General features: G+C 43.2%; 1 protein-coding gene across 2 annotated transcripts in view; it reads right to left on the bottom strand.

Moving 5' to 3' along the window:
* Nucleotides 1-21,387, bottom strand: part of Dgkh (diacylglycerol kinase eta) — a 163,806-nt gene that overhangs the window by 57,303 nt on the left and 85,116 nt on the right. For both annotated transcript variants that reach the window (XM_059273292.1, XM_059273293.1), the window contains exons 4-6: nucleotides 3,695-3,799; nucleotides 3,330-3,462; nucleotides 500-606 (exon numbers count right to left, since the gene is read on the bottom strand). In XM_059273292.1, the coding sequence (XP_059129275.1) occupies nucleotides 500-606; nucleotides 3,330-3,462; nucleotides 3,695-3,799 (345 nt within the window). The remainder of the gene's footprint in view (nucleotides 1-499; nucleotides 607-3,329; nucleotides 3,463-3,694; nucleotides 3,800-21,387) is intronic.

Here is a 21,387-nt window from a genome sequence, read left to right as displayed (position 1 = left end):
CATTTTCTCCACACCTATGGAGAAAATCCTAAAGGTATACAAAGAGAAGACAAAAGGCTCGCCCTCTGAGATTCGGCAGAAATCTAGCTGAGGAGAAAGGCGTGCAAAGGCTTTGGAAACAGTGACCTCTAAAGGGATTCACAGGCAAGATACAATGGAGTCCAGGTTTGAAGGGGGTACTGTGGAGAGGAAGCCCAGAATCTGCAGAACGAACATCTCAGCTAAGACTTGAAGACCACTGAGTTTGTCAGACAAAGGTCTTTAACGGCAACCCAGCCAAGAAGCACTCCCAAGTCTTACTTAGAACAGATTCCCCCACAAGCAGAGAACCGAGGAACGCTATGACGCCATCAACTAAAGATCAAAACTTAGGATCAATGAACACTTGCCATCTAACCCAAATAACCCACAGCCCCACTTAACTCTCCGTCATTATGCTCCGCAAGAGCAAGACATGAGAGGAGTTGCCAGGGAAGGGGGAGGGGCCACAGCAGCTTACACCATCCTCGTCCTCAATGATATCCTTCCCGATGGAGGCCAGTGTGGTCCATTTGCAGTTATTAGTTGCCCTCACCGCACATCTTTTGTGAGCTTTGAACTTACACACTAAAAAAAAAATGATAATCATAAAAGTCAGGGGTTTTCACATGAAGGAAGTTAGAGCATGAAATTTTCAAAGGCGGGGGAATGGTGGGGTGGAGAGGAGGTGGGGGGTGGAGGGGAGGTGGGGGGTGGAGGGGAGGTGGGGGGTGGAAGGAGGCAGGAGAAAAACAAGGTTCAAAGAAAAGGTTTAAGCTCCAGAAGTGGTAACTGAAATCTTAAAATTTTAGTGTCTTGATATTTATGAAGCAGTTAAAATGTAATATAATAGATTGCTGCTAAGAAGAGAAATTAAATAAGCACAGAGAATTGGTTCTTCAGAATAGAAAAACACAGACACGCACACACACTCAGAATAATCCAGTAACAAGAGTACTTGTAAAATATCACTTCTCAATCTAGGTATAGATTGGATGTGTTTCACACATCCAATTCACTGAGGTCTGCATTTCCGGCATTGGCACTGTTGTATGTTTACATTAATGGTTTGAACCTGTCATAAGGTAAAGGTAATCCAGCAATATTTTCAAGTTCAAGTACACGAAGAAAACCATCAGACAGCGTGGGAAGCCATCATAAGGATGAGAAAGCAGTAAACTGGAGCTGGGCCTGTGGCGCACGCCTTTAATTCCAGCACTGGAGCTGGAGGCGGGTGGATGGCTAGGAGTTCAAGGCCAGTCTGGAATATAGTGAGTCCCATGCAAGGACATGGAATCTAAGATGGTCAAATCCTTCATTACTTCAAACATCCTGCCACAGAATGAAACAGCTCGTTTAAAACAAGCAGCACGCTTTATAATAAATGCTGCGCGCAGTAGGCCCTAGGACTAACAAGCTGCATAGCAGCAATGCTGGGAAGCCAGACTGTTGCTATGGTGACCAGGAAATGCAAGCGACTTTTCTGCACCTACGTTCTGTTAGGTGGCAACTGAATTTCTTCTGAGAGGGATGAAAAACAGCACGTGCCCTGGCTAATCGTTATCTTAAACCACAAAACTTCACAAATACTGTGGTAAAATGATGACTTTTATTCCAATATTTAGTCTTTGCCGTGCTGGATCCTCCTAAATATTAAATAGTAGTTGATAAGTATCCATATTTATATATTTGATAGTATCGATTTCTTAAGATTACCACTTAAACTTGTTTCGTTCAGATACTATTTAAATAATCGTGAAGGGTAATTTCTCCTTAGGATGATACTTAACATTCTCAATGAAATGAAGAAATTATGAAAAGTGCTGTATTAATTTTTTTTACAGTGAGTCTATGACTGTCTGACGTCTGTTTACATGTCTTAAACGCAGTCACAGTCTGAACTGGCAGGACAGGAAGAGGGTGCCATTGCAGAGCTCCATCTCAACCCCCAGACTCAGAGTAAACAGTTGATACAAGGCCAATCCCAGGTTTTCCCATCTGAAAACCACGAGGAGTGAGATTCTATCACTACTTTAACTTAAACCCTAGCTCCGAGTGCTCAAAATCACTTAAGATGTGACTGCATTTTCGAAGCAACTGGTATCGATTCTATACATGGTTCAAAGATAATACCCAACACTCCCCGTTCCTCACCACCGAAGAGACATGAGCTTTCCCTTAGGAGCTATTGACTGATCTGCCTTTGGTATTCACAGTTCCTAAATTAATAACTCACACATCTTATAATTAAAATTATAGCATTTTAAAAGAGAAAAGAAAGAAAGCACTAGCATGGGTGTGGTGATATATTGTGTCCCCCAATATATTGTGCATCCTAATAAACTTATCTGGGGTCAGAGAACAGAACAGCCACTAGATAGACACAGAGGCCAGAAAATGGTGGCACACACGCCTTTAATCCTATCACTTGGGAGGCAGAGATCTACCCAGATCTCTGTGAGTTCAAGGCCACACTGGAAACAGCCAGGCATGGTGGCACATGCCTTTAATCTCAGGAAGTGATGGCAGGAAGCAGAAAGGTATATAAGGTGTAAGGACCAGACAAGTGCAGCTGAGATCCATCAGAGACTTTCAGATTGAGGAAACAGGATCGGCTGAGAAATTGGCGAGATGAGGTTAGCTGTGGCTTGTTCTGTCTCTCTGATCTTTCAGCATTCACCCCAATACCTGGCTCCAGGTTTATTTTTATTAATGAAACCTTTTAAGATTCGTGTTACACGTGGGCCTTAATTTTAAAGAATCTTAAAGAAGTTATAGATGACAGTAGGAGGATGAGATGGTGTACAGTGTTTGCCTAATGTACACGATGCTCTGGGTTCAATCCCCAGTGTCGTGCAGAACAGAAAAGGAAATAGCAATAGAATATTCATTTAAATGAAGCTTAAGTAAAGGAAAATATTTCAAATAATGCAATATAAATAACCATTAGGAATTCTGCCAACAAATGTACACTGGTCTCCACAGTCAATTAGAACAAAGAACACTAGAATGTTACCAAGCTCAAGGGATTTTTAGATAGTAATAGTTTTTTCAAGAGAACACTGAATTTTGACATAAGCTTCCTTTCAAATGATTTCTGTTGAGCAACAGTATTTCCCCAAATCAGTCCCACGTGTGTAGAGCCCAACACTGAACTAGAAGGAAACTTAAATCTTGATTTAAATAAACGCATCTCCCAGGCCTTGCCCCCGACAGTGTTTTTCTGCAGTCTGTCTGTCTGCTTCTTTCATGACCACACGTCTACGGTACTTCGGCTGTTGGTAGGGCATACATGCAGAACGCTACGGTACCTTCGCAGGACAGGCCATGGGAGGTAACTCCGGAGAGGCTCTCTCTGCACACGTTACAGAAGGTAGGCCGGGCATGGGAGCAGGCATACCAGTTATGCATCCCTGAGAAATGTTCCACGTTAAACTGAGCCACCTGGAAAGGAAATGTTAGGTCAGAGTTGCCAAACAGGAGACCAAGGCTAGAGACTCACGACTATCTGCAACATCCACTCTCCAGGGAGGACCCAACTATCGACCCATTAGTCTGAACAGCAAAGCACTTGAAGTAAAAACAAGATCTACTCAAGTTCTAATGAGCCTGCCAACACTTCCCTCTGCACAGGCTAGTTTGGGCTGTGGCAAAGGACATGAAACAGGTACTTTACCTCATAGGGTTCTCTGCTCTGTACTGACTTCAGAGAGCTGATCCAATCTTCCATCTCCTTCCTGTTCTCAGCACACAGCATCAGCCTTCTGAATGGAGTGATTATCTAAAAGGAACAGTTCAGTCTAGTGATTATGAATAATCAACAAGAGGGGTTTCGGAAAGCCCTGCCTCTTACAAGGCAGTTCCATCTCTTCTAGGTCTTTATTTCCTCGATGAAAAAGAGGTATCTGTAACACCGAGGAGTTTTGTTCTGTGTGACGGAGTGTGTTCCAGGGAAGGATGGTACCCGGGACTCTTTGCCCGTCTCTGACTCTGTCACTACTAATCAGGCCTTTTAGCTCTTTCTAAAGATGACTCCCACAAATAAGCATTCTTACTGTATGGAATGCATCTTGAAACCTGGTTTTAAAATACACTTCGAAGTAATTTGCAATGACACATAGCTTTCAAAATGGAAAAGAGTCTTAAATTGAAAATGTAGTCTTAAATTTCATAACTGACTGACTATGCTGTTTCTACCACCTGTGTGAATAAGAGTCGTACGAAGGCTTTTCCCTCTCACTGTGTAGAAATTTATTGCACTACTTTTTAGTCAGAGTGAAGTGGGAGACAGCATAAAAATTCTCGAGGAAAGAAAATAATTGTGACTTTATTTTTTTTTCACGACACTGAGAAAAAGCAAATTAATTGTATTAAGAACCTTAAAGAAAGTGGAGTGGAAAACTACAGCCACTTTAGCACCAAAGGTGCTTCAGAATAAGCTTCTAACTGAATTCTGCTTATCAATATAGCCTAGCGTGGCTGCTGCCTTGAGACCACTGAAACCTAAGCACTCACAGCAAGGAAGGGCCCGTTTATGGACTGCCAGACAACAGCAAAATGCTGCGTCCCTCCCAAGAAATTCTTTTCAAATCGTATATTAGAGATCTATTTATACAACAAATGTAAAAACTGCCCAAGTCCAATCTCTTGATCAACTAACAAACTAAGTATTTTACCATATATACAGCAGATATCATGAATGATTTGGAAGAAAAATCATCTATAAGAAAAAGAAAGGGGGACCATTCCCTAAAGAGGGAACTGGTGGACTTAACCACCCCGGATCTAAACGCGTAAGTCTACAGCACAGGCAACAGAGAAACGAGCCCGTCTGAGCCACTCACCAGTCACTGCTGCCTCATTAGACTACACCATCTTCCAGAAGCCCAGAAGCTTTCACTACTTCTGACAGGAACTCGCACTTAAATAGAGCCAGCCCACCGTCACATGGCACAGGGGGGCACCAACCGTGCAGCTCTGCGTCTTTGTTAATTGCACATGAAATCGAAGACAGCCTCACTTTCGAATTTTCTTGTTTGAAACGACCTTCTTTGGGTAAAGCTTATTAGCAGTTGGTCACTTCTCTTCCTGAATAAATAGTTAATGCAAAGAGCAATGCCTCTCTCATTACTTGGAAGGCAAATGGATGCTTTATTGCTTCAAAATGTTTTTCTAGGGCAGTTCATCAAATGTGCCAGAGAGGTACCATTAAATCATAATATACTCCTGGCTCTGGAGGCTGGCCCAGCGTCCAGAAACCTCCATGTTCCGCTGGCTCACTAATGCTATCTGAGTAAGTACTGCCTCTATCAGTTATTTGACTTTAGCTATACGATAGGGGGTAAATAGAAGGGTTCCCTTCACGTGTCATTCCATTCTTTGATTTTTTTTTTTTGTGAAATTCTAGGCAAAGCTCGGGGACTGACAATCAAAATTAAAGAAGCTTTTAAAGCCATCACGAATTTAAAAGGCAGGGGACAAAAGGCAGGCAATGGTTTCTAAATTTTCTTAGAGATTTTGGAACTAGACAGATAATTCAATTCTAAGTGGTTCCAGCTAGACTGCATAACTCACTCATGGGCACACCTTACATGCTGATGGAGAGTATATATTTGCGATTTCCACTTTTGAAGCAAGGCTTGCTTAAAGATGAGCAGTCATGAGCAAGCGAAGATCATCATACACAAAAATTCAGACCCCAAAGTAAGTTTTTAAAGGCAAAAAGACAGTAGAAATATTTTGATGGGTAGGCCTTGTGATGAATCACAATTAAGAATCTACTAATTGCAAAACCACACTCTCATGAAAAGAAATCAGTCCTTCATAAATGCCGTGGAACAGAGACATCTGACTTTGTGGCTACAGAGCTCAAGAGCCCAGCTGTCTGGGCTAAGTCAAGCTCTGCTCAGCCAGCAAACCTGCAGCCTGCAAGCCTTGCCTCTCCCCTCCAAGCTTCCATGGACTCGGTCTCCTCCCACAGCCATAGGGCTGACACACAGGCTCTGGTTATTCTCCAGCTGAACTCCATTACCACAGCCCTGCTTCTCACCAAATTGTATATGGGAGAGGTAGGAAGGGCAAGTTTAGAAGATTATTTGCTTCTTAGCTGGCAGTTTATCTGCCTCGGACTCTGTTATGATCATAGGCAGCCCCTGTCCTAATGGGAAGCAACAAGAGCTCCTGTCATACACTGGGGGGGGGGGGGGGCTGGGGGGAGGGCTGGGGGGAAGGCTATCTTCGTACATCTGTTGGGGCAAGTCCTGGAAGTTTCTGGAACCAGAGGCTGTGCTACCTTCCTCAAAGGATCTGAAGCTTACCCATCCTAAAGTGTTCCCTATCCCTGATCTGTAACTCACTCTTCCTGTTACCCCAATATCATTGTTTCCACACACATCTGAACTAGTAGTGTCCTTGAACTATGACAGCCCCCGAGACTCTGGAGCACACACATGTGTTCACCTGTCATTTACTAAGTATGTGCAGACTCTGCCAAAGCCAGAGAAAACACGGCAGGGTTGGCCACAGGAGTCTGTTAGGGAGCAGAGGAAACCACCGATTTACTTGTCTGGAAAAGTGCTAGGGTACCAGGCAGTGGCATCTAAATTGGTTTCCTAAATGGTACCTAGGAAAGTAGAAAAACTTCCATTAGTAGAATGGTTAACAGTGAGAGCCACTGGCAAAAGATCAATCCGACCACACTATTACTCACTCCTAAGATTCAAGAATCTCCCAGTCTGGCTGGGTAAGGAGACTCTCTTACCCAGAAATAGGGATGGCTGAGGCAGAAAAATGTTTGAGGCCTTCCTGGACAAGATAGTAAGTTCCTCTGCCAGGCTGGGCTATATACAGTGAGACCTTGTTTCAAAACACCCCCTCCCAAAAAATAATTCAGTCTGATACAGCATTAAATATAAAATCCGATGGAACCGGGACACCAAAGTTAGACTGTAAATATGCTGATGTGTACAGAAAAAAAAACCACAAAAACAAAACCCAGATATATAGCCAAATGCAATCAAGAGATTACAGACCAATTTAATTTTTTGTTCATTTATCTACAGTTTTTAAAGCAAATATATAGTGCTTCGGTGATAAAAACAATTTGATTTTTTTTCTTTACTGACAGAAAGATGGGAGGTTTAGAATATAAAATTGTACAGGAAGGTTTTGGTAGGGAGAGGGATGAGAGGGGAGGGAAGGATGAGGGGGCCAGGAAGAGGGACTAAAGATGTTTGGCAAAGCTATGTAGAAACCTACTGTTTTATATGACTCCTAAACAGTTTAACTGGAGTTATCCTCCATGAGGGATAAAGGTTGTCAAATAAAAAAGTCCAGGGTCAGCAGTGGATACCTGCCCTCCAGGTGTTGGTCAACAGTGTTCCAAAGAACCCCACCACCACCACCACCACCACCACCACCACCACCACCACCGCCACCACCACCACACAGACACAAAAATACAGGTTACTATCATTGCTCTTGGTTGCCCATCAGAACTTCATGTCAAGGCCCTATTGCTGAACGCACACCACACACTTTCGTCTCAGGACATGGAGAAATCAAGTTGGTTTTGATATGAAATCATCCCCTCTGCTGGCTAGCTTTCATAGTTCTGGAAGGGAAGCGCTATACAGGGTGCCTGGGACAGGAGCAGGGGAGAGGGGTGGGGGGTTCACGAACAATCTTACCTGGCTGTGAACGGTGTGAACTAAAATGATGATTAGTGTGGCAAGGTATATATCCACAGGTGGCGCAAATGTTGCAGAGGTAACCGACCATTTTCTGATTGGACTTCAGAGTTCACTCCACAGGAGGAGATGTCTGCTGGTACTGTGACCCTAGCCAAGAATCCATGGTCGGAGAGTTCCTAAGTCCCTGGGTGAACCTACTACTGTTATTCTGCTAAGCGGGTACAATGTCAAACTGAGCTCTAAGGACACATCTCTAAAACCATACATTAGTGCAGACCTCAGACCTCATCACCAAAGTTTCCTTTTAGCAACGGACGGTGGTTAATGCAGAAACCCACAACTGATCAAAGTACAGGAGAATTAAATATCCGTGGGATGCTCAGCTACAAATAAGAGAGAATTTCAACACGCCATTGTTTCTATCTATCATACCTAAGCTATAGAAGACACAGAGCTCCTTGCTTTAAATCAGACATCCGGCTCTGCCATAAAGGAAATTCTCCGACATTCTCTGGTCATTTTCCAAGTCCAACAGCTTTTTCTGTTAGGAAACCCTTATTTCTGATCTAACGTTCGACCTGACTGCATCCACTCTGTTCGGAACAAGCTGTGTTTTAATCTGGACCCACCTTGCTGCAATACGAGTTCACACAGAGTGAGAAGTCTTTCCTGGAGAGCGGGACAGCAGGAATTGTAATTTAGCTATAATAACTTTATCATCATATTTATTAGAATTTGACTTTCTCCACAGACTAATCAGATCCAAGGGTGAGCCTTTTTAACACTGGCTTTGCTATCCTTGTAGACTGTCAACTGCTCAGTCTTAATATACTTCCATTCTTCCTTATGAAATCTAGACCCAGCTCTTTAATTATACATGGTGCCTTTTTTCTCATTCTTTTTTTATGGCGTGAAATAATTCACTTTGACAACTTAAATGTGCCAAACTGCAATGTGATCACGCATCTTAAGTGACTATTTTAGGAACAGAGATGCCCCCATTTTTCAGAGTACACTGGGGACCTTCGCTATCCAAGAGCACAGGTGTGCACCTTCATCAAAACGAGCCCATCCGAGCCCCAACACAACTCTCAGAAGCGCCGTCGGAAAGCTTCGAAGAAGGTGAGGATAATTTCAGTTGTAATTTTGGATGTGCTCTGGCACAGCCACCCAAACGATTCTGTCACTCACCCAGGTTATCAACCACGAGAGGTAATTTAAGTGTCTAACTTTCCTATCAGTAAAGGCAGTGCCTGGTCTCAATGATGTCAAAAAGGTTCTCTTAACCTTCCCGTTTCTCTGTCTCTTTTTTTGCATCCTTCTCATCCCAGACCACAGGACTCTGATCTGCCTGCAACATTACTCCTTTTGGGGTGACCAGTCTAACAGACCCTTCCATGCCCAACACCTCATATAATACACCACGAGACTATGATCTCTAATGTCTTGTTTGACTCTTCTGTATAAAGTTGGTACCAGTCTTGTTTAATATACATTGAAACCAGAATTTAATAGGTATAAAGACAAACAGCTAAGGTCCCGATCTTTCACCTGGCCAATTCATAAGCTTCTAATAATACTGGTCCTTTTGGGGATGTGCATCTGAGTCTTAAATTTAGCTTCCCAAGTAATCTAGTGTCTGGGGTCAATATTTCGCCCAATTGATTACCTCACCGTTCAAGCCCATCTGTTTTCTAAGATGACAATTATTTACCTATTTTTTTCTGGGATATTAATAGATAACAGAGGTTTAAAATATATTTTCTTCCAAGGTTCCTTACATTTTAATGGAAGAAATGACATTATAACATTAGTAGTACAATACATTAGTAGTACAGCACATAATGGAACTGAAGTGTGACATAATGTCACCGTGAGTTCATTCAGGGCACTTTGACCAAGGGAAGTGCCCTGAGCATTTTCAGCTGACAGTAAATTTAAGTGAACAGAATTTCAGGATAAGAATAAGCCTTACAATTCTGGAGACATGGCTTAGTGATTAAGAGCACTTGTTGTCCATGGGGCCTGGGTTCAATTTCCGGCACCGAAAGAATGGCTCACAACCTCCTGTTACTCCAGCGCCAGAGGATCCAGCACCCTCTTCTGGCTGCTCTGAGCACTGCATGCATGTGGTGCATAGACAAACATGCATGCAAAATACTGATAAACATAAAAACAAACTTTAAAAAAGAAGACACATTTATCAAATTGATGGAATGTACACACATTCATTTTTTTCTGTGTGAACACTATAGAAGCTACACTGAGTGGTCAAGGAGGAAAAAAAAAAGTTCCACGAAGTCCTCAAACACAAATTTCACCATATCCAAGATGAAGTGGAATAATTTATAAAGACATTATAGAGCACTGATAAAATTAAAGCTGACTTACTTTAAAGTAAAGCACACGCATACTTCATTACTAATTTACAGATGAAATTCACTAAAAAATTTTACTGTGTAGGCAACATACTATGCAAACAGGACTATCAATCATTCCTTATGGAATATCAGCACAGAACCATGTTTATATTTGTACAACACATACACACACACACACACACACACACCTTCCACTCCTAATCAAAGCCCTTTCAAAGTCAATCTGCACTTCCGTTTTGATGGACTCTCACTGGTCAATCACGTTAACTGAATAACAAGCAACTTAGAGATCTCTGGGGGGGTGTAGGGGGGTCCTTGCACGGAGATTTATAATCTCAAAAGTCAAAACAGGCCCCAGAGGCACTGAGAATAAAGGGTAGGCTTGTTATGAACACAGGAAGTCTGTGCCATGCCTGCCAAGTTTTCTGGAATGGAGAAGCTGTGTACCTTCGGGATGTAATATTGGTTTCAACAATCGAACTGAAAATCAAGTAATTACCAATACACAATGACACTGATGTGGGAGAATTCCACAGCAGAATCAAACACATGACTCACTTGTGGCAGGGGTCAGTGAGGGCAGGAGTCAAGTATTGAAGAGTAACTTCTGGTGGGAACTTTAGAAGTACAGAACACAGTTATTCTAAGAAGCTGCTGAGTGACAGAGTCCATCCTTGCCAGGAGTGTGCCTCTCTTCTTTCTTGTAGGAATACCTGACTCCTGTCCTTGGCAGAAAGGCACTGACCCCTCCCTTATCTCACAATTAAGTATGAATTAATTCTCTACAACATACTGCCAAAAAAAAAAAAAACACTAAATGATCTGTCCACAATTTGTTATTTCTTATGTAAACATAAAAATAGCAATGGTGCTGTTCTAGCCAGGAAAATGAAGCGATTTAGTATTCCTTCACCATACGATGGTGAGCTGCACAGCTGTATTCAGCTCAGACTTTCCCCTTCACAGCTGGAGGGATGGTGGTTCCTAAAGAGCGTGGGGTGAAGTGTTCTGCTGCTCCGGCAATATTTGGGATGAAAGTTGGATATGAGAAGAGCAAGAGCCTCCCTGTGGTAACTGAGGGGACGTTTCCCGGAGAGTGTGGGGTGAAGTGTAATGAGTGAGATTTGCCTTTCCGCTTCAGATAAAACAGGCAAGGAGCATGGATGAAGCAATGAAATAAAACAGGTAACAAGAGGTGGGCAGGTAAGGGGTAAGTGGCATCCAGGGCAGAATCATCCTAAATGCTGGTCATTTTGAAAGGACTGTGATGGCTAATCTTGGATGTTAACTTGATACACTGGGCAAGAGGGACTCTCAAGTAAAGAACTGCCTCCATCAGACTGGCCTATGATCATGCAGGTCTGTGGGGAATTTTCTTGACGGTTAGTTGATGGGGAGGGTCCAGCCTACTGTGGGCTGGTAATATCCCTAGGCAGGTGGGCCTAGGCTGTATAAGAAAGGCTGCTGAACATGAGCCTTGGGGTAAAGCCAGAAAGCAGCTCTGCTCTGTGGTTCCTCCCTCTGCTCCTGCCGCTCTCCCTGCCATGACTCCCCTCAGTGATCAACGGTAACCCAGAAGTGTAAGCCGAATAATCCCTTTCTTCCCCAAGTGGCTTTGGGTCACGTGTTTATCACATCAACAGAAAGCAAACTGAACATGCACTGATACATTTTCCAACCCCAACCTCGACTCTTTAAAGCCTAGGGTGAGGGACTTGAGAGTCCTAGTCTCCATACACGCGCTAACATCCTAAGGAACGTTTGGCCCTGAACTCAAACAGCCACTAGACCAAGTGTCTGGCCTCCTACCTCCTTCCCTAAGATCAAACCCATATTTCTCAAATAACGTCATTTTCCTTGTCCAGGCAGTAAGTGTGCACAGAGGCTCACAAGTTAAGGCCTTTGAGCACCGACTGTAATGGGAAGGGGGTATAGACTGACAGTAGCTCTCAATCCTACTTCCAGAATTCATGAGTGTCAACGGGTTTTCTTAAGACAAAGTCAGCTTGGCTCCCTCCTCACAAAGTCTCCTTGGAGCTAGGGGTGGAGCTCAGTGACCCGGTGGGTTTAGCATTGGTGAGGCCTTCAGTGTGATTTTTCAGCAGGACAAAACCGAATTTACCCCTAATTCTTGATTAAGGAATCGTGGTTTCTTGACAATGTCACTTTCCATGTTAATCTGACTCACACATACAACTGAAGTTATTTTTTCTAATTGCCTAATTTATGTAGAACATAAATTCTAATGTCTATTTCCATGAAAAATAAACAAACAAACAAACACGGATCTCAGTGTTCTCTCTCACTACCAATAAATATTCCCTCATAGTCTCTAAACTGTGGGAAAGGCAGGAGAAGACATGTTAGGAAGCAGACGGGCTGCTTGTGCCTGGATCATTCCATTAAGATCTGAGTGTGTGCTGGAAATGAAAGGGATTTATTAGCTACTTCGGAGGCAGAATTAATGGCCTGGAACCCAGCTTCAAGTTTAGATAGTTCTAGTGTTGATGTTTAGAATTTTATACGTCCAGATATTATAAGTAGCTATTTATGGGATCATTGTAACAGGCCAGGAATATACTCCTATTGTATAATATGTTGGCATAACTCAAAAAGTAACAATCTGTTTTCCTTGCATGACCATAAGGCTCAAAGGTTTTATAAGTCACCAGGGCCATGTACTAGATTTGACCTGAATTCTTCCCGCCTTCCTAGCCACCTAGCACAAAAGAACGGGGAAGACTGTGCTGCCCATTCTGGAAGGACAGGCGGGTAGTCCACACTACTCATGTTTTCTTATTTATAAATGATGACGAGAGGGGGTCCTGGAGAGTTGGTGCAGTTGGTAAAGTGCTGGCCTTGCAAGCACGAGGACCTGAGTTTGAGTCTTCAGAACTGAAAGCCAGGCACAGTGCTGCGTGCTTATCCAGATCTGGTCAGGTGGAAACAGGCCAATTCCTGGGACCTTCTGGCCAGGCAGCCCAGTCCACTTGATGAGTTCCAGATTAATAGGAGACACTGTCTCAAAAAAATAACCTGGTGAGTGGGACCTGAGGAACGACAGCCAAGCAATAATGTCCTCTAGTGTCTACACACACACACACACACACACACACAAAGGCACCTGTACATAGGCAAACACATACACAGTGATCATAACTCAACCCCACAGGCATATGCGTGCTCTTTGAAGATGAACAACAAAAAGCATAAGAAAGGTGTTGGCGAAATGAACCATAATGATCACAATCCACTTCATTCACTAATGGATAGGTCACTGCAAACCAGGCACCCTCAGGAAACACAACATTTACAAAGTATATACTCTCAGATGGCATTGTGTTCAGGTACGTGAGAAACAGGATTTTCTGCATTAATTGTAATGCTGAGGATCATGATGTATCAGAAATTATTTATGCCGGTTGTTGCAGACACACCCACTGTAAATTAGTGGTAATTAGTTAATGAGCACATTAAAAGTGTTACCATTCACTTAGCATTTTCAGACTGTACCAGAGATCGGAACAATGCATTAGCTTTGTTCCCTTGGCACAAGCTGTTTGGTTTCTAACTGTAAATGGCTTTGTACAAAACACATAGGCGATGGGAGATTTCAAAACAAAATAATGATCTTGCTTTGTACTGCTTGCTACAAAATGGGATGCTTCTAAAACTTAAATTTCCCATTAGTCCATGCTCAGACTTGAGTAGTGGAGAGGACACTTGGCTTTGCTATGCACTTAAAATAAGCCATGGAAATAACACCCTCCAATCACTTTAATAGAGTTGAACACACCTCTCCAAGTGCCTGCTTGATGTTCCCAGGAGATCTTACATCGTCCAGGACTTTCGTCCCATTTTCACTTCCTGCAAATCTGCTTTTGTATCTATTTCCTACTCTTGATTCAAGTACTCCTTACACCCCAAATCCAGTTCTACGTTAGCTTCCTCCTCTCCTTCCCCCTCACTCTGACCACAGCCCTCTAGCCTTCTGCACAAGGCCTCCTGCTTCTTCTCTCCTTCCTTCCCATAGCAAACAGCCAGGCCACCCTCCTATCAGGCTTTCTTTGGATGGAGCGGTATTGCCCAAGATGCATCTCATGCTAATCCCTGACTCCTGTCAAGTGCACCAGATGGGAAGCTGCCAGGGAGGGTCGGGAATACATAATTCTTGATCGAAAATTCAAAATACTTTTAGAATGGAAATGTCTGCCGCTTAAACCTGCCCCAGTTACCAACTTCCCTTCCTAAAGATAAACACTGGTCAGCTTCTTAGTGTATCTCTCCAGAGACAGTCTATCTATATATGAGAACTATGTGCTCCTTTGCAGTTTAAACACACAAAAATGCATGCATACATAAGCACACAGTAATATTAGGGAATCTTAACTGTTCTGTAGCTGAGTTTTCTCATTGAATAAAATCAGCCTGTATTGTTATACACACACACACACACACACACACACACACACACACGTCTAATTCAAATGGCTGCATAGCATTCTGCTGTGACGTGTTTCATAATTCAATCGTCTCTGTTTGACATATCTGGGTTCTTTCCAGTCTTGTGCTATGACAATGTACAACCGATGCTTCTATTTTATGTGTGTGTGTGTGTGTGTGTGTGTGTGTGTGTGTGTATGCAAGCCTATAAGGAACCATTCACTATCCTTCCTGATTCCAGAGGCTGAGGCAGTGAAGACTCAGATCAAGACATGAAGCAATCTGTTTACACTCTTTCCTGTGACGTGTGTGTCCTGCTCACAGCAACTCCCAGGTTAGAATCTTCCAGAGATTTTTTTCTTTCTACAGCCATTGTGAGGTTAACAATTTCAGTCCTTGATGGTGGACCTATCTCCACCCATCATAAAAGAGTTGCTAAGTACAGTCACACGAAAAGTTACAAAGGCTCCAGGAAGGCACAGCTGCTCTGCAGCAGCCAGAACAGTGGCCTCAACAAACGCAATGGCTTTGCAAGACCTGCCGGCCACCATGTCACTCTTAATTGTTCACGGGACTCCGGCAGAGAAAATGAACAAGGTTTGTGCAGAAACTAGAACACAACTGGAAAGATGCTTCAGCCAGTAGAGTGCTTGGGGGCCAAACTTCTATCCCCAGTGCTCACATCAAAAGCTGAGGAGGGTGCTTGCTACCTTCAGCAGCCCTGGGCCGGTAGGAACAGGAGGCCCTCTGGGACTTGCTAGCCAGGCCAGCTGAAGAGTAAGTAGGAGGAGGCGTGGCCACATCGTGAAGAGAGTAACTTGAGATTTGGGTTAAACTGAAGACAAGATGTATGATGCATAACTAAGCAGTCCTGGCTACAGTGTGCTCTCTCCCACTCTCAGGGTCGCTTTGGCTCCTGTCTCTCCTGCAGCAAGGTGCTCTGACGAGTTGTCAGAGCTGTGTGAGGTCTCTTTCTTAGAGACAAGTTCCTCCTCTGGCTGGCGCCAGGCTTCCACAGTGTGTCTCCCAGCATAAGATTCCCAGGGAAACTGCAATTTTTTTTTTTAGGGATTACTGTTTCAAAGACGTCTCTCGTGACAGGTGTACTCTTGGCTCTTGACAGTTTCTTGTGACTATCCTGTTTTCCCTCAAAATCCAAAGACTAACTTCTGCCTAGAGTTCCCTGCCAGTGGGAACAGTGTACCAGAAGCTTCTGAGAGGGCTGGCTGACCCTCAACCCCGATTAGCTACTGCAGTCTGAGTTTCAGGACTGACCAAAACCCTTTAGCTCTAGCTCACCTGATGAAACCAAGGAAAATGACAAGTCTCCAGCTTGCCTGCCCTCCACCTCTTGGCCACCAATAGGCTTCCAATCTCACTGGTCCATGGCAGACTGGGATGTCAGTTGTCCTTCACTAACACAAACCTATCTCTGTCATCATGAATCAAAATCTAGTTTTGACCAAGTGTAAACTGAGCCCAAAGACTATAAAAATGAATAAGGCAACAACTACTAAACTGAAACCCTCTTTTTGACAACCTCTAACTTAATAACTTTATCAGAAAACTGAATTATTACCTAAGACTAAAAAAAAAAAAATACCAAGGAAGATTAAAATGTCTATTCCTTACTTATCTAATGAAAACAGTCAGCCTAGCAACCAGCATAAGAATTGGCCCCAGACAATAAACAAGTACTCTGATTGTTGCTAACTGGTATACTGTTCCACCCTACTTCCTTCTTGCTTACCAAGGGGTGATGCTTCACTATGAATGGCCAGATCTGAACACATTCTACCAACAATGGTGCTCCTTGGGAGTTGGAGAAAGGGCCCAGCATTAGGAGCACTGGCTAAGGTTCAGTTCCAAGTACCCACACGGCAGCTCACAAAGTCAGTAACTACAGTTCCAAAGGACTGGACACCCTCTTCTGGTCTCCATGGGCACCAGGCATGGGTACTGACAAAATATTCATAGACATAAAATGAAATCTTTCAGAAGGTGGTCATTTACCAGGTTCCTACCATCATATGAACCTGAAAATTCTAATAGGCCATTCATTCTCATGGAACACACTCAATATTTAAATATTAATTATGCCTTTAGATAACTACAAAAATTTACCCAAAGTAAATTCTCTGAACCCCAACCCCTTCAATCTGATTTCTGGAAGGAAGAATATTCCATGGGCTAATTGAGATAATCAAGTGAGATATAAAATGAGAAGCAGCTACATACTCACTACTCATTCTGTTTTATACAGCCAAGAGGTTTCATAAATAAATTTATTGCTTTCTGCCTTCAATCGCTAAGACCTTGTAAAAGAACAGGTTTTCCTTGGTGCTATTTTAATTTTTTTAACACTCAACATAAAACAATTGTTAAAATACACATTTAAAAACTAAAAGGTTGATTCTTGAAGTTGTCCAATGAAGCTAGTATCTGTGAGGTGTGAGGATGAACTCTATTCTCCAGAACATGTCGTCCAGGATGCAGGGCTCCACAATTCAGACTTCTGCTGCTTCATTCAGATGAATATCAGCTAGCAGGCCCTCTTTAGACGTACTCAGATATTTAATATTCTATTTTTAAAATTGCTACTCTAGCCAGTAACTCACTTGCCCACATTAGGCCCCTATTCTAGGCATTGACATGAGGCAGGCTACTTCTTATCACAGAGCCCTAGAGTCTGTACTACAAATGAGTATCAGAAATCAGAGTTCACCTACATGAATACGGGGCCCAAGTGCTTTTGAGTGAACCCTTCATCCAAATCAATGCACTAAAGTTCAAGGAAAACATGCAGCCCTTTCTCAAAGAACGCATCTGCCTGTGACTGAGACTGTCAGTGACATGCTGCCTGGACATTTTCAAATCCTCTGCAGAGCAGGATGATTGGAGAGGCTGTGGCCCCTGGTTCAATATCTGAGACATGCACCCTTGCCAGTTTTCATGCAGAAATTCTACGGAGAAAAGATGGGTTCTTAATGTTTAACTAACTGCATATAGTTACAAGGGACAACTGGGGGCCAGGGTGACAGTGATGTAATCAGCTCAGAACCAAGTATTTGAAACCTGTGAAGGGCCTTGTACATGAAATATCTACAGAAAGTACAGATTCCTCATTTGTCCCAAGGCCCAGTGTGGCAGGCTGCCATTGACTGGGCACTACCATATGGCAGAAACACTGGGGGGGGGGGGCAGTCCTCTAAGACAGTCCGCCAAGGTTCAGGAAACTTCTCCTCGACAGAAATTCTCAATTGGTCTTGCACAAAATGCCTCAGACTAAAGGCCACCTAGGACACCAGCTTCATAAAACCCTGGCAATGGGCCCAGTGATAAGAACTTGGTTTTTTGTTTGTTTGTTTGTTTGTTTGTTTGTTTGTTTGTTTTTTGGGAGAAAAGGAAGGCTGGCCTGGAACTCACTACGTAGCCTAGACTGGCCTCTAATTCACAGCAATCCTCTTGCCTCAGCCTGTAAGTAGTATGTTAACATAGAGTCATTTTAAAGTATTATAAAATATTTGAATCAACATAGACATAAAATAATTAGACTAGGTTCCTAAATATTATGTAATCAAAGTTGAGACCACTACAATGATTCATAAGAGGCAAGAATCATGTCTGTAAGACTTACTGCTTTAAAAACAGTCTGAGTCACTGCATATAATGTAAAAATTTCATAAAGATGCAAATATTTATGGAGATATGAAAAACCAAACATCATGGAGGAAAACGGAAAATTCTGTGCCTATGCTTAAACATGAAAGGCTGCTGCTTACCCAAAGGAAAAAACTTCATAAATATCACTCATTTGTTGATTCACCACAGCACTGCTTTCATTCATTTGACAAACCCAGGCTATCTGTCAAATTAGCCTTGGGCAATCAGCGAAGACACAGAATTTAAAGCTGGAAGGACATTTCTGTTTCCATCAGCACATTTCACTGCTCCTACACACTGACACCGGGTCACTGACCCCTCCAAGCCCTCTTGGAAGGTCACTGATTCTTGCTGTGAGTGGTATCATACACAGCACATGGGAAGGGTTGAGGCCGCTGTGAAGTCAGTCATTCCCGTCCATGCTTCCTTGACTGTCCCAAACCAAAGAGAGCCCCACATTCACACAGCTCTTGGTCTTCCAACCTTGAGGAGTTCATGTCAGCTCTGAACCCGGGCCTGTCCTGAAGGTTCTCACAGCTCCTGTCAGCTACAAGGCAAGAAGACAACTGAAGATTTCTAACAATGGGCAAGGTCATTACCTCACAAGTGGCCTGTTCTATTACATGATTCTAGTTAGAAAGTTCTTTTATGTTGAGTTGAAATCAACCCTGTGAATTCAACCACACAAACCTATTGCTGCCTCTTCTATGTAATAATTCCTCAAATATTCCAAAAACTTTAAAAATACCGTCATCATCATCTTTAGGATGCACATGTATGGAGTTTAGAGGACATCTCTGTGGAGTCAGTCAGTCCTCTCCTTCCACCTTTATGTGGGTTCTGGGGATTCAACTCAGCTTGCCAGCCTTGGGTGACAAGATCCTTAGCCTGCTGGGCCCATGTTGATAGCCCATATTCCCAAACTTCTTTAATTTAAAAAAAAAAAAGGAAGCCCTTACATGCCATTCAATCTCAGGGTTCCCGGACAGTTTTAGAATATTGATCACCTTCTGCTGTGAGGTCCTTTAGCCAACATTTCTCTTTAATATCCGGTATCCCGATTGTACCGTAATACACGAGATTTGGAGTGTACCCAGCATGTGTTTGCTATGTGTCTGGTAGTGAAGCCTAAGATTCTCACTGACTTGATGTAGAAAAGACAGCTGAACACGGGGCCAGTCAGAGGATCATTATCACAGTCACGTCTTTTTAAACGGCCAGATACAGAGGTAGAACTGCAGAGCAGTCAAGAGTGCAGACTGAGGCTACAGATCTGACATGGGCTCCAGTTTCAGAGGCTTGCTTCTCTGTTTCCTTGTCTATTATCTAATAGCAATAGCAACCGTCTTGCCTCACTGGATTGGTATAAAAATTTAAGTGAGATATCAGGGACAGAGTGTTTAGAACAAGAATCGGTATTAGTAACTAGGGTAGGTAACTTGTTTAGCTAAGGGATCATTCATTCAGGTGACTATCTATGTACCCTTGACATGACGTGCTTTTCACAAATCACATGGGAAAAAGGCAAGTTTCAGTCACTTCCTTAGAAATTAAATATTGAGACATCGCTGGATGAAAGCAAACTGACACTTTCTTGGGTTCAAAGGACGTGCTACCCCTCTTCAGAGAGAGACAAGCTGGACTTTGTCGAGTGACAGGAAGCCAAGGGAAAGCAGAATAAACAGAAATCGACTACTACAGAAACAAACTCCCAGGGACATCTTTCCTTCCCATCAAATCCAGGCTGCTCAGTCAAAGATGGCATGGACGCAGAACTCCTGGGGTTGTAAGGCCCACCATGGTATGTTCTCTGGGCTTACTGGTTTCTCTGAATGCAAACACTTTAAAACTCTCCTGCCAGAATCATAATCAAATGCCATTCTGGTGTCTTTTCCGGCCACTGTGACCAAATGCCTCACAAGAGGCAACTGAAGGGAGGAAGGACTTATATGAGCTCATAGTTTGAGAAGAGAACTCCACCACAGCAGGCTGGATAAGGCAGCAGTGAGCAGTCAGCTCCATGGGTGCAGGAACAGGGGGGTGAACCTCCCCCATCTCCTCAGACCAGGAGGTGGAGAAAGGAGAATGCTAACACTCTTTAGGCTGTCTTCTCTTGTTCAGTCTAGGCTCCCAGCCTAGGGGGTGACACCACCCATATATACAGCACGTCTTACCCTCCCGGGTAAACCTCTCTCTGTTAATGCCCTCAGACCGAGAAAGGTATGTCTCCCAGGTGATTCTAAAGCAAGAGGAAGTAGGTGCTAAAGCAGCTTCCAGCATACCTGCTTGAGCAAGTAACCCTGGGCAGTAAAAGATCTCCACTTCAACACTCTTTCAGATCTAGACGTTAAGAGCTTCCGCTTACATGGTGCCTGCATTTGACCCAGCAAGGAACCCTGTGCACATGCACCAACAGAGGAACTCCACACACAGCTCAATGAGTACTGAAAGATGCTAAGGACGGCTAAATTAACCAAGAAGTCTTTGCATAATAAATAAGCACACACACAAAAATTCCATGCTGCTCTCTGACATCTTTTGCCACTTGGTCCCAATGCTGGGGACTGGTCCTAGGGCCCCTACATCCTCCATAAGAGTTCTCTCACAGACAGACTGCCTCCCGCCACTTTTATTTTACATTATACTGGGAGACAAGGTCCTACTAAGTTGCCCAGTTTAATCAGCCTTGAACTGTCCTGAAGCCAGGCAGGCCTTAACTTGAGTCTTCTGCCTCAGTCTTCAACTGGAATTATACAGGCCTGTGACACAGAGCCTGGACAGTTATCTCCAAAAAAAGATTTAAATACCAATACAGCTTCTTTAAAACGGTGATTCATTTGTCAGAAGTTTATCTTAATCTGCATGAAAGTTTAAAAAGACTCATCTGAACAGCTCTGAAAGCTGTGATTGGGGTAATGTTGAAATCACCTCAAAGCCCTTCGTTTGTAAACAGCATGATCCTAACCATCTGTGACCGCCATCTCATGGCTGATGGATTGCTGTTCCCAACCATGCTCATCAACATGGGATGAAGAATAGACATAGATCTTCCTGATACTTCTCAAAGAAAGGTAGGATGGAATGTTTCCTCAAGATGGAATTCATCTACATAACTTTCAAAGTTCCCAAACTTTCAGAAATTGGCCATATACTGCCAATCGTGAGGGGGGAAGAGGGGCACTGCATTCAGG

This window comes from Peromyscus eremicus, chromosome 9, assembly GCF_949786415.1.
Source record: "Peromyscus eremicus chromosome 9, PerEre_H2_v1, whole genome shotgun sequence".
Classification (NCBI taxonomy): domain Eukaryota; kingdom Metazoa; phylum Chordata; class Mammalia; order Rodentia; family Cricetidae; genus Peromyscus; species Peromyscus eremicus.
This window is presented reverse-complemented; position numbering and strand designations above follow the sequence as displayed.